The sequence below is a fragment of the Monodelphis domestica genome, chromosome 3 (assembly GCF_027887165.1).
Source record: "Monodelphis domestica isolate mMonDom1 chromosome 3, mMonDom1.pri, whole genome shotgun sequence".
NCBI lineage: Eukaryota > Metazoa > Chordata > Mammalia > Didelphimorphia > Didelphidae > Monodelphis > Monodelphis domestica.
In genome coordinates, this window is record NC_077229.1 from 259,841,086 (window position 1) to 259,855,778 (window position 14,693).

Below are 14,693 nucleotides of genomic sequence, written 5' to 3' on the forward strand. Positions count from 1 at the left end.
GGTTAATGAACATTTATTTGCATGCATACTTTCATGCCAAAGGGGACTGCCCCCTAACTGGCTTTCTGTCAACGCGTCCAGTAATTATTGGTTTTATTCTTTTCTTTCTCTTATCCTCAATTATTGTAATCTTTAAATTGATTATGTTTTCATGATCCTTTGAAAAAAAAATTAATTTTTTTGCAAATGATCAAAGGGGGGAATGTAAAAAATAGACTCGAATACAGGACTACAATCCCCACGAGCCTTTGCTCCACTTCCCCAGAATGCCTTGTAATCTCACCTGGGCCGAGATCGAGAAGATATTTAAGCAAAGGCTTTTGAAGGGTCTTGGCCCTTTTTGGACTTCCGTTTTTGGAGCAGAGGCGTCTCTTCCATGATGTGAGGTTATTTTGTCTAGGCCTCTGGCCTAGGCACATGTTTCTTACTTGTATATTCTTAATCTTTAACCTTTAATAAACCTCAAAAAAATATAATACTCCTTGCAGAGAGAAACTAATTTCTACCTGCCTCAGTCTCCCCATCTCCCCTAAATTTTAATCTTTACAACAGTACTAACTCACTGCTTGCCACATATATCATAATATATAGCATAGTGCATATATATACTTTTTTCTGCATTTTCTTAGCTAATTGAAAATATAGCATGTAAAACTTTGGAAAGATTAATTTATGTTGGTAAATGACCATACTTTGCATTAATTTCCTAGGCTAAAAGTTTTTTTTAACTAGGAAAGGCTAATCAATGAAAATGTCAAAATAAACCCCTTGAACACTCTAAACTTAGTTTAAGGGAAAAATTGACCAGCTAAAAATAAACTGAGAGGATACTCACAAAAGGAGTGAAATGAGGCAGAAAGGTAGATTAAAATCTCTTTGATTTGAATTTTGCCATATATTTATAGCTCAGGTTGCTTTTGAAACATATACTTGATCTTGGAAGAAATGATAATCAACTGAATTCTTTTTTTTTTTATATTGAGGGGCAGTGTTGCATAGTAGGTAAAGAGGCAGTTTTGAAGCCAGGAAAATCTGGTTTCAAATCTTACTGGGAAAATTGATTGGTGGTATGACCTGGGCAGACACTGATGCACTCAGGGATTCCCAGGCCCCTCTCTAAGCCTGGTCAGTCTCCATCACTGACACTGGAAACTCTTTATAACAATGAAATCAGAGGTCCAATAAAAAATTATTTAGAATTAGGGCTAATATTTATCTTGCTCTATTTGAAAGCTTGCTAAGTTGTTACTAAGTATAAATGAGATTTCAGGAGGATTGGTAAGCCTACCTAAATTCCCACCTTCTCCTGGCCCAAGGACTTTAACATGCAAAGAATCCTCCTACAAATAATTCTTATTGTAGTCATTAAAAAAGGACCAGTGGATCTTGGTTTATAAAGTTTTTGTCAGTCATTAGCTTAAATTAATATTTAAATGAAAAAATGCTTCTTTTTGAAAACAGAGTTGATTTTCTTTTTTAACAGAATAGACTGAACTTTCACAACACTTTAAAAATTGTTCCATTTATACTAGAAACAAAAATATATGCCATGATACACGTGAACAATGCCAAATAATGTTTTTCAAAATTTAAAATTATTTACATTCAGGAGGATTATTTATCTTATGTAGAGAAGTAAAAAGAAAATACATACAAAATTATCTCTGGTTGGGGAGATAGATTTGGGAATATAAAGAATAATTAACTACATGGACTCTCAGAGTAGACCTCTTATAGAAAAGGACAATTGACTAATAAGCCTTGAGGGAAGCTTTGTTTTTTATTTGTTTTTTATTGAATAACAACAACAAAGAGGAGACAGGGATGAGTCTGTGCAAAAGGCATGTCAGTAAACATTTATTAAGTGCCTACTATGTGCTGTGCTAAGGATATTAAAAAAAGACCAAAGAGAGTTTCTCAAGAAACTCAAAAGTCCAATGGGGAAGAAGATGGTATGATGTATACTGGGAACAATGAGTAGGTCTGTTGGACTGGAAAATAAAATTTGTGGAGAGAGATATGTAAAAAATGTGCTAGGCCAATTATTTTTGAAGAGCTTTTTTGGGGGATTGGGGGGAAGGAGGTATTTTCTTCTAGAGGCTCAGACTATGTCTGTATAGGTATGTGCAAATGAAGCTGTGTATGTATACATAAATGCATGCATGGAATATGTATATATGCATATTTGTGTTCTCCCTGATAAAGCATTATGAGGGCAAGGGACCATTTCATTTTTGTCTTTTGTTTTCAGTGTCTAAAGCAGTACTTTGTACACAGATGCTTAATAATAATTTATTTAAATGAATTGTATTGAATATAGAATACCTATATATATAGTGTATTCACTGGAAGTTAAGGAACATGAGTGTACACATGTACATGTGTATATTTGTATGAGTACAAATGCATCTTGTGAGTGTGTGCCTATATAGATGTGTTCCTCTTCCACTTCTCCCTCCTAACAAAGAGTAATAGGCAAAATCTAAGGCAAAGGCGAAAACGACCCACTAGAATGAGTTTTTCTTAATGTTGAGCTTTGGTGAACCTTTGGCAACTAATCCTATGCACTATTCTGTCCAATTCCTGGGGTTTCAACTCCTTAGAAGCATATGTCTATTTCAAAGTATGAATAATAGAGTCTAGAAAGGGAGGTTTGGAATATCATAGGGAATTAAAATATGATATAAAGTTTTGGGCTAGGAGTTAGGCAATCTGAGTTCTAGTCTTGGCTCCTTAAAAGGTTGCATGACACAAACAAATAACTGACTTTATCCTTATAAACATCAGTTTTTCATCTGTAAAATGAGGGGATTGAACCACATATTTTTTGAAGTCTCTTACAGGCATGAAATGTCTTGTTTTTAGGATTCTATTTTAGACTTTAGGAAAGAGTGTAGCTGAGGCAGGTGGCAAATGGCAAGAATATGGCATATCAGAGGCAGGAAATTTTGCAGAATTAAAGACAGATTTATCCTCTCAAAAGGCTGAAACCTATTACTCTTTCTCTCTTAAAAAAAAAAAACAAAAATAAAAAAACAACCCTTCCTTTCCATCTTAGAATCTAGGCAATGGGGGTTAAGTGACTTGCCCGGGGTCACACAGCTAGGAAGTGTCTGAGGTCAGATTTGAATGTAGGGCTTCCCATTGCCAGGCCTAGCTCTTAAACCACTGAGCTCCTAGCTGCCCCCTCTAGTGATTTTTAAATCATCTCTTCTTATCCCATTTTCCAGGTCAGTCTTTTGTGATAGCAAATACATTTTCTTTTAGCCTTTTGAATTATTTATTTTTTATTTATTCTATTTTTCTGGGAATCCATTAGTTTGGTCACATTTACTACTTTCTGTTCTAAGTTTTTTAGTCTCCTAATTCCTTGCCTCAGAATTTACTATTTTTTTTATCTCTTGCTTTATTTCTTCAATTTTTCCCCCTTGAATCTCTCTCTCCTTTTGAAAAATATTCTCCTCATCTTGGCTGAATTTTTGGGAATCATTAGATTCATAATTCATTATAGTGACTGTTGTCTTCTATTTATTCATATTTTGTCAGCCTTAGTTCTTGAATTAGGGCTTTGTGCCAGAGATGAGTTCCACTTCTTTCTGTGCTCTTGGGTGAGGTGGTAGATCCTGAGTGGTTCTGACTGGGTCACCTGGAGCAAAATCCAACCCCTCCCCCATGTAAGTCAGGCTAGGTTTTATTTTTTAATTTTTTTTTAAAGGTTAAGACCTTATTTTAAACTTGGTTAGCTCAGGGGACTAAAAGCTCAGACTGTTGATGATACTGAGTACATTGCCTGAGTACAATGCAGTCATAGGAGATCCAAGTTCACTGTGATTCTGAGCTAGTGGACCATGATTCAGACAAGGCAACTTCACTCAGCTAAATCAACTTAAGCTCTCTTCAATGTCTATCATTTTTGAATACGCTTTTCCTGCTATGGCTAAGTAAATATCTTTATTGTTAACTGATGAATGGCTATGCCCTATGAATGTCTCATTTTGTTCCAGTATCAAAACAAAACTACCAGAGGACTGACTAGAATACCTGATTTTCTGAGCTAACTTCTACCTCCTATGTATGTCTACACTAAAAAAAGTGATGGTAGGCTCCTTTCTGTCCTTGAGTTTCTTCAGAGGGCTGAATCTTTGGGGTCCTCTTTGGCATCTAGTGACAGAATGCAATGGACTTCAGAGTCCCTGAGCCTGGGATGTTCCAGCTAAATTTTGTCATGCCTAAAGCAGTTGCTACTAGGCTTCTTTGTTTCCAAGGTCCATACTTCAGTATTTTGACTACCCTGGGGCTTTCTTGTGAGAGTCCTGTGTTGTTGTTGCTTCAGAACATATTCTTGTAGGTTCAGATATCTCTTTTTGTTCCAAAAGGTTGCTTTGTTTATGCTAGTGATGACATTTTTTGGAGGGTCTTTTTTGGGGGTTTCTGGCTACTTTTCTATGCCATTCAGGGGGTAAGAAGATATAGCTTCTCATTGGATTTTTAGTCAGTACTACTTTTGGTGCTATGTTTAGGTTTCTGCTGCAAGAAGTATAGGGAATCTGGGTTGCCTGCCTTGTTCAGACAGCCACTTTAGTCATTAGTTCTCTGCAATAGGAATTTTATTTTAAGAAAAAAATTTAAACCCTTACCTTCTGTCTTGGAGCCAAGGCAGAAGAGTTGTAAGGGCTAGGCAAGTTAAGTGACTTGCCCAGGTTCACAGCTGGGAAGTGTCTGAGACCAGATCTGAACCTAGGACTGTGAACTTGGAAATTACTCCACTCTACTTAGATGTACTTTAGGGGAAGATAAAGTTGTAATCTCCTAACTGAACAATGAAGGTACTTAGTTCTCACTTTATAGTGAAGCTAAAACTTTAAGCTAAGTATATTTTTAGTATCTTAATACAAAAAAGATGTTAAATGCCCATAAAGATTAAATTAATCACAAAAAAGGTCAAGTAACTAACAAAAGGTGAACTTAACAAATAAGTGTGAAATAGCTCAAAAGATATAATTTAACCAGAGAAGGTGAGAACTAAAGAGCAGACAGTCCTGGAGAAAAGCGTCTGCTGTGATTGGTAGATGTGAAAATTTAGAGGAGGAGACACAAGAGTGAAAGGTCTATAAAAGAGGATGAAAAGTTGACATTTGGAAATTCGGATATACGGGCAATTCGATATTCAGAACTCAGCCTGGAGGAGCTAACTCAAACAGCTTCCTTGAGACAGTCTCTTAATGAGTGATAAGACTGACTTCCTTTTCCCTTAGGCTCAGGGAGGCCACTTTGGCCAAGGCCTTTAACTCCTTCCTGGCTCAGCCTGAGCCTGAGCCAGAGCAGTTTAGATTAACTCTTTCCTCTCCCTCTCTCTTCTCCTTAATTCCTTCTCTCTATATTAAGTAAAATCACCATAATTTCCAGCTGACTTGGGTATTTTATTATTTGGGATTTTCTCTGGCGACCAATTAATTTAGATTTTAAATCACTACGCTAAGATTATCGTTATAGGACCTCCCGTCTCTAGGCCTGACTCTCAATCCACTGAGCCACCCAGCTGCCCCCTGCAACAGGCTTTTTAAAATAAAAAATTAAGAAAGCAAGTATCTGTTGACATAAATGATAGTATTAATAGAAATTTTTACTATATATTCTGGTACAATTATATTAAATTTGAATTGTCACCTTACCTGCAAAATCTTTCACGTTCACATTTGCCCCTAAACTTATTAACTCTTTGACTTGTTTCACATCTCCCCGAATAGCTGCCATGTGCAAAGGTGTTTCCCCACGCTCATTTCTTTTATTAACTTTATCTTTCTGTCGAGACGAGGAACTGGGAGTTTTCTTTTGTGCTGCTGGTGTTGTTTGTGAAGGATGATTTGGGGTGGAATCTGGAAATAAAAAGAAAGTCAAAGCTTTTCAAAATGGACTTATGAAATTTGTTGCTTTGTTCTCAGATATTAGAATACTTCAGCAAATGTTAGTGAAATCCCAATAGGAATGAACAGCTTTGTTATACTATCACAAAAACTGAGTATTGCTTCTTCTCATGGTACTCTACAATTAGTTTCTTTGAAAGCTGGTTTAACTATACCTAATAGATTTTCTCTTAGGGCTATCAAAGTTCCTGTGAACTGATTTAAAGACACATTATTAAATAACGGGTAGAAAAATGACAAAGATATTGCATTAAAGTATCAGGTATAAGAGGAACCAAGAAAGCTGTTAACTGCTTCTGAACTTGTACATTCCACAATTACCTTAATATTTTCCATTATGAAACCTATATTCTATCTGATGTGCCTATGTGTCAGTCATTATAGTATGTTACTAATAATGACATAAAATAAGTTATTGCGCATTGTATAGACAAAAAAAGAGTTAGGCTGGCCAAGAAAGGAGAGTGAAAGACAATGACAAATGGCCAAATCAAATGATATATTCATAAAGCTGAGGTAATATAGAAGTAGAAAGGAAGACCATCATCAAGTTGTGTTTATCTTTTTGTGATAGATTCAAGAGAAATAGGTATATTAATTGCATAGGAGAAGGTACAAAGCAGTTATACTCTGTGCCATACCATGTTGAATCTATGGAGTAGAAATTTAGCAGAGCTAAGATTTTAAAAGCATAAGATCTTTAAAATATAGCTTAGAACTTTTTACAGAACTGCTAGCTCTTTGTAACTCTTTGCCCACATTCTTGCATGGGTCTAAGAGTATCTCATTCAACCTATTAGACATTAGAAGTCCTTCACGGAATGCTTGATATTAACAGAGTACTAATGAAGTGTGGGGACTATTCATCAATCATCTTGATAATCATATTCTACCTTTTTATATTCAAATATTTCCCTCATGTTGGTTCTTCTTCATAATTGTAATTTTAATGGTATGATCTTTAATATAAGGTTATATACATCCATTTTATATTTATTGTAGAATATGGTATAAAATTTTGATCTAAGTCAAATTTCTGCCAGTCTGGTATTCCAAGCAATTTTTTAACACATAAAATTTTTTTTTCATAAGTAATTGTATTTTCAGATTATTTGTCTAGTCTGTTTCATTCATCTAATTTTCTGTTTTTTAAATAATACAAAATGGTTTTATGATTGCTACTGCACAATATAGTGTTTGAGGTCTAAGAGATGCTATTTCTCTTCCTTCCCTCTTATTTCTCTGATGTTTACATGTTATTTCATCAAATGAGTTTTATTATGATACCATGTATTATGAAATAGCCTTTTTATAGTTTTATACAGTATTAGAACTTTAACTTGTGTGGTAGTCATTTTTATTATATTGGCAAGGCAGCCAAGATCCCCGATTATTCCTCCAATTTAAGTTGTTGTTTAAGGAACACTTTGAAATGTAATCTACAAATATTTTGTGTAATTTTGGTAAATTTTTTGTCTCCAATTATTTTATGCTTTTTGTAGTAATTTAGAAATCAAATTTCCCCATTATTACTATTAGGATTTTGTTATTATAATATAGAAATGCTACGGATTTTTCAGGGTTTATTTTTCAGCTTGTCACTTTGCTGAAGGTATTGTCTCAATATCTGTGTTGATTCTTAAGTTTTTTCACTGAACTATTGGTGACCTCAATTCTAATTCTGCAGAAATTGTAGTATATTTCATGATTCATAGTCACATAACACTGGAAGACTATTAGCATTAAAAACCTGTTTATGTAGAAGCTACCTCCAATTTCCAAAGGCTAATAGATCCAACTTATTCTTTTCCTGTTCAGTTATGAGACTAGCTCATTGTCCATTTGTAATGTTTTGCCTATACACACATGTAACATAAACATACACTAATGGACAAATTCTGTAGTTTGTCCATTATACTGTATATTTGTAGCCTAACAAAAAGGCATTCTTCTTCATCCATTTAGTTTTTCCTGTGTGGATAGTTAGGCCAGACTCTTTTGAGGTATTATGAAAATTACCTAGAAGACTCTGCATTATTCTGAGGCTTCATGCAATTGGCACAATGTTATCCATAAATAGGATGGAGGATATAACTATTTACATGAAATCTCTCTTCATCTTCAATTCTACACTCGATTCCATCTATAATCAGGGCAAATATTTTTAGCAAGAATGTCTCTATTTTATGATTCATTTGATATCAAGGATCAGATGTTTGAACAAGAAATCTATATTGTTCAAGAAAGATTGTATTATTTTGACTTTAATGGGATTACTTTGTTGAAGGAGGCATTTAATATAATATTTTCTTTCTATGTATCAAAAGCATTCTTATAGCAAATGAATAATCACAGTGGGATCTTGTAATCTGAACAATTTTCAGTCAACTGTATGGCGTAAAAAAATTAAGCCAGCTGTATAACTGGTTGTAAAAGTCTTCCTTTTCACTTCTAATATTCTCATCAAAGGGGACCCCAATATTTGTGAAGATTAATCTCAAAAGTTTTATTTGGCTAGTAAAGCCAGCATCAAGGCTAGTTGTTCTCAGCTCCCTTTTGTGTGTCTGCATGTGCATGTTGTGAATTTTAGATTTTCTCCATTTTTTACTTAGTCTAGCACCCAGGAATGTATATACCCACACTTAAGGATTATAAGTGTCAGGGAGGAAGGCCTATGACTGGCATATGCTAGCAAGTAACAAATCAGAAACAACTGACTGACCCCTGGGCTTTCCTAAGCCAAGCTTAAGCCACCATTGGCACATGTGAGACAAAGGAAGTGATGTAAATAACTGCCTTTATATTTTGTGTCCCTTCCTTTGGGGAGGGAGCTTAGGTGGAGTTGACCTTGGAATTCAAGCCTGGAGGAGCTCCTCAGATGGCTTCCTTGAGACGGTCACGTGGTGAGTGATAAGACTGACTCCCCTTTCCCTTGGCTTTCTGGGGAGGCCCTATTGGCCAAGGCCTCTGAACTCCTGCCTGGCTCAGCTGGAGCTGGAGCAGTTTAAATAATCCCCCCACCCCTTTCTTAATTTCTTCCACCTATTGTAAATAAACCACCATAAAATTCCATTCTGACTTGAGTGCTTCATTGGGTTTTAGAAATTAAATCCCTGGCTACCAACTAAATTTATATTCAGTCTCAACCCTATATTTACCTTTAACAATGTGTGTGCAGAAGCATTCAACTCTTAAATCTGACTCAAGAAAGAGTATACAAAAGGAATATGCTAATTATATAGAATAGAGGGGGTCAGTAACCTACAGTGAGTTAGGCCAAATCTAGCCTACCACCTGTTTTTGTAGGCTAGCTAGCAAGGTAATAAAATAAAAATTTACTGTATTTTAAAATGGAAAAACCATTCTTAGCTCTATCTGGGGCATGGCTGATTTTGGCCCTAAAGATGAAATTTGCTGACCTGATGATGTAGTTTGCTGACAAAGAATATATATATATATATATATAAATAAACTTTTACTTGAAAATATTTATGTTCTTGCAATTATACATTCTTTTTATAATTCACATATTTAAAATGCAAGCATTATAGAATCTTAGCCTTGGAAGGTGTATAATTGAAAATTTGTTACCCTAAAAAAGAACTGCATTTCCTGGGAGCCTACTGACTTCCTGTCGTTACATACTTCCTGAAGACAGGGGATATTAGGTGGGGACATGGAGGGGCTCACCCTCTTTGGCATGATGACAGTGAGCTTGGTGGTGGTAATACGGGCGTTTTAACTGGCTGATCAGCCATAGGCACATGGTCTTTATTTTGTATCCTCTTTATTCCTTGATTTCTAATGATAATTAATAAATCTCCTAAAATATATTTTTATTATTGACATTTAATTTTAATTTTTACATTGATGGCAACCACTAGTCAGAGAAGAACCTCTCAATTATTTAAGATAGTCTAGATAAAAATTTTTAAGCCACGTTTCTCCTGCCAAGGCTTTTCATCTCCACCCCTTCCCCAAACTTTGAGAGAACTCTGAACTTTCTTTGGAGCTGTTGCCTTTTTCTTTCCCTACTTTTTGCCTGGTCACTCTCCGGGCTATTTTTAGCCAGGAGACTCTGCTTGAGCCCATGTTCCTCAGTTCCTTGCTGCTGCCTCTGGCAATCCTCCTCCTGATCTCTGGCCTTGCTCCTACTCCTGCTTCTGCTCCTGAATCAGCCTCCTCCCTGACCCCGATTGCTGTTACTGATCCTGCTGGGCTGCTGATTGCTGCCACTGAGAAGCTAGGAGTTTTGTAGCTGCTCTCTGGGCAACTAGTAAAAACTGGGGTGTATTTTCCTTAGACAATGATTAGCCTCCTAACTCCCTCTCCACATGGCTGGGGAAACTAGCATTTTACCTCAGGGGAGAAGGGAAGAAACAAATTACTCTTCCAAACAGGAAGTAAAATTACAAGCATGGCATACTCTTTTGAAAGAGCAGTACCTTGCCTAATTCAAACAGCTTCTACCATTCATGAGTGCACTGATCTTTTTACTTATCTTGCCTGAGATTCAGGGGAGAAATTCATCACCCTTTGCCACTTGGGCCTGCCCCATCTCTAAGATTTATCCAGTTTGAGATTCTTCAAACTCATGTTCTCCCTTGCTAAGGGAAATTCCACAGCCCTGAGAAAAGGAATCTGAACGGACAGAGAAAGGAACTTTAAAGAGACTGGAGGTGAAATTTTTAAGCCTTTTTAGACTTTTTATGAAAGTCTCTGTATTTTATTGTATTTTGCTGATTATTACCTTTCCCCTATGACTATTGGACAAAATATTGTGAAATATTGTAAAAACCCATAAACAGCTTTTTTTCCCCTTCCATTTTGCATTTGTTAATTGTCACATAGATGATGGATGGACTCAACCTGGCTAACAACCTTTGGATAACTAGTGGTTTCTGAATGGATGATTTTTAAAATGTTTACATTATAAAGAATGTTGTATTAAAGATAGAGAAACAAAGAAATGTTCCTACCAAGGTGTTTCTATGAAGCAGGAAGCCAAAAAGAACTCCTGTAAAACTCTTCTCTTTAATTTACTTCCACCAGAACAATCTAGATTTTTTGGTGATGTTCTAGACCCAAATAAGTTTTACTTTGTTTAAAAATATATTTGCGTCCCTGAACTACCTGCAGGAACCAAGGAGAAAAAAACACTACCCACAAGCAGAGGACACATGGTGGGAGTAAAAACTCGGAGAAAGGACAACAGCTTGACTCCAGGGGTGGAGGGGATATGAAGGAGGAGAGATTCTGAATGAACACCCTACTATGGAAACCAATAGCATGGAAATGGGCTCGGGTTGAGGAAGCATGTGATGCCCAGAGGAATTGCGCATTGCCAATGGGAGGGGTGGGGGGAGGGAGGGAGGAAAAAAAAAGGTGATCTTTGTTTCTAATGAATAACGTTGGAAAATGACCAAATAAAATAAATGCTAAAAAAAAATTGGCAAATATACATATATATTTGCCAAGGTTGAAAGATTTGCTACGTCTTTAAAATTTGTGACAAATATCCATTAGTTCATAGGTTGTTTTTTTTTTGTCATACAGCAACTCATATGAAATATGATAGTGGGTTTGTTTGCTATTGTAATTAACTAGGCTATTGGGAATTTTGGGGACTTTGGTACTTCTTTGAATGTGCATTATCTACTGTATTACCGTTTTATTCTGAAAATCATTTGTATTCACACACTGGTTAAGTTAAAAAGGAAATGGATCTCATTTTTTTGGGTGAGAAACCTTTGCATTCTACCTCTCCTTGGCTGACACAGTATGTCACTGATTGTAAGCCACATATTTTTGATTTTTAAAACTTTATTATTGTTTTTCCTTGCATGTGCAATATAGTATCTGAGCTTTATTTTTTCTCTCCTTTGTTTGAAGCACATGTCAACAGTATTGAGAAGATTTTCTTTCTTTTTTATTTTGCAGTAATATAAGTTTAAAATACATTTGTTCTAATATTAATGCATACCCCCAAAAGCTTTAGACTATAAAAATGATGCCACTGATTGTTTAAAAATATTATGGGACTTTGCTTAATGATTTTGTCTGATTCCAGGAGAAGGGAATACAAAAAGAGCCACTGTACAGTGTTTAAGAAGCACAAAGCTAACCTGCATAGTGCCAATCGAGCACAAGGTCTAAGAGACCAACCAATCCCAATGGGATTGATGAAATTTTGAGTCAAGACAAGAGGACTTGAACTTATTTGGGGTTCAAGGTTGTGGCTGCTTTGACATATATCAAAGGCAGGTCTTCCCTGTCCTACATTCTACCAAGTATCTCAAATTTGGCTCCTATCATCTAGTCCCTATTTTATCTTTCATTGTGTGGCAAAACTTTCTGTGTAGTCCTGGCTTCTGATTGGGTAAATGCATAATTGCTTAAATCACTTTAATTGGGCCCTGATTCAAGGATCTGTTATAGGTTATTTTTCCTTTATTTAGAATTGTTACACATAAGACTTTAATAGTCTATATTTCATCCACATATTATTTTCTCTTTTATTTGGATTTTTTAAAATGTTTTTGATTTCTCTTACCAATTGATTCATATACCTCATAACTCAGTCATGCATTCCTAAGTGATCCCTGTGTTTTTTCAACACCCTTTTCATGGGGTAATTTTAGGATAAGAAACATGCTACCTCTCTGAATCCAGAAAGTGAACTGTTTGGAGAAGGCACCATGAAGATGCCTCCATAGACCACGCACTACACCAGAACATCCAGAGTGAACTTTGGGATGTGGTGATTTGAACTGTGTGGGGTTGAATGCATTTGTTTTGTGTATATATACTTTTATGCTGAAGAGTTCTGCACCCTAGTTGTTTTTTTGTCAATGTGCCTAGCAATCATTGGTTTTGTTCTCTTTTCCTCTTATCCTCAAATTATTGTAATTTCAAAGTTGGTTATGTTTACAAGATCCATTGGAGAGACTAGTCTTCTATGGATCTCAGGGGGATAATGTATAATTGAAAATTTGTTACCCTAAAAAAGAACTACATTACCTGGGAACTACTGACTCCCTGTCATTACGTACTTCCTGTAGACAGGGGATATTAGGCGGGGACGTGGAGGGTCCCACCCTCTTTAGCATGATGACAGTGAGCTTGTTGGCAGTAAGGAGGGAGTTTGAACTGGCTGATCAGCACATGGTCTTTATTTTTCATCCTCTTAATAAATCAAATCTCCTAAAATATAATATTTTTATTACTGACATTTAATTTTAATTTTTACAAAGGGAATGCAGAGGGCATCTTAATTCCATACTAAAAAAAAGAACCCTCTCCACAACATACCCAATATCATTAGGGATGAGCTCTGTGTATTTCTGGAGAGAATGTCTGGCCTGAGTATTAGTTTTCTTGGATCCTACTGCTACTTTCTCAGAGTATTGTATTATATTCTAGGAACTAGAGATAGTTGAGTCTTCAGTGCTTCCAAAGTGGTCTGTTTTGGGACAAAATCTGACCATTGCCCTCCTGGTCTAAACTTTACAATTATCTGACTGTAATTTGGGTCTAAGAAATACTTCTATGGAATTGTCCCTGATTGAAATTCTAGCAGACTGCTGCTTGGCTTGGCTACTATCACAGAGGGAAAGCTCTGCTTATTCAGAGTGACAGACTTATATGCTCACCTTTGGTCTGGGTTTCATGATACTTCACCATAGGCTTCAGGTTGGGCTAAGAGCTGGATCTGAGATCTTGTTCCACTTTTAAGAGTTAGTGCTAAATTGCTATTGCTTACCTGTGTACTTCTTTCTTATTTAGTACCCAATCTAGGGTCTGTGGACTGATCCTTCAACCTGTCCTCTCTAGGTTTAGGTACCCTCCTTGGTTCACCCAGATTCTGGGTAATTTTGGAACTGGGCAATGTATTCAAGAGCCACTCCTTCATCCTGCATTAAGGTCAGGCTCCTCTGTGCGAGCCTGAAGTCCCTGTGTTAGAATACTGTGCATGGCCATTACTGGCTAGACTCTACAGCTAGTCCTCCAGACTTCTCTTCTCCCTTGAATGAATTACTGTGATTTTTCTAGGATTTCCCACTCAGAATTCAGTTGGATGCATTTTTAAAATTATTATTTTGTGGATGAGTTTTATGGGAGAACTATTTTACTTTTTCTTGCTACTGTGATATCTTGGCTCTCTCTACCCTTCATTTCTTTTAGTTCATCCTCATGTGACAATGATTTATAGGATCTTTTTATTCTGGTTGTTCTCCCGCTTATCAATGTTTATGGTGGCCAGAACAGATTTGCGTCTGGCTAGGATAAAATAAAGTGGGAACATTTCCCTACTCTTGGGCAACATACTTTTCTAAATGCAGTCAAAGATTGCATTATATTTCTTGGTTGCCTTATCATTCTGGTGATTCATATTAAACTTGGCCATATCTTCTTCTGAGAAACTGTTTAGAAAGCCTGCTGGCATCTTATACTTGTAGGAAGGTAGGTGATGCACTGAGCAGATCACTGGGACTGGAGTCAGGAAGAATCTGAATTCTAGTCCCAGACACTTACCAGTCATGTAAGCAAATAACTTAACCTCTGTCAGCCTCAGTTTCACAAAGTACCTCCCTAAAGGGTTGTTGCAAAGATCAAATGTGATATTTATAAAGACCAGTGCTTAGAAGATGGCAGGTACCATATAAATGATTATTCCTTTCCCTTTCCTTTTCTAATTGTGAAGTTCATCTTTATTGAATCCCATTAAGATGTTGTTTTTATATTTATAAAATTTATTTTTATAAGATT

At 36.1% G+C, this 14,693-nt stretch overlaps 1 protein-coding gene across 14 annotated transcripts in view; it reads right to left on the reverse strand.

The window, feature by feature from the left end:
- The window catches only part of ANKRD12 (ankyrin repeat domain 12), a 217,647-nt gene that overhangs the window by 69,795 nt on the left and 133,159 nt on the right, over positions 1 to 14,693 (reverse strand). For all 14 annotated transcript variants that reach the window (XR_008917670.1, XM_056823667.1, XM_056823664.1 and 11 more), the window contains one exon: positions 5,673 to 5,876. Coding sequence is in view for 13 of the 14 variants with exons in the window: in XM_056823667.1 (XP_056679645.1) it covers positions 5,673 to 5,876 (204 nt within the window). In the remaining variant the exon portion in view is untranslated. The remainder of the gene's footprint in view (positions 1 to 5,672; positions 5,877 to 14,693) is intronic.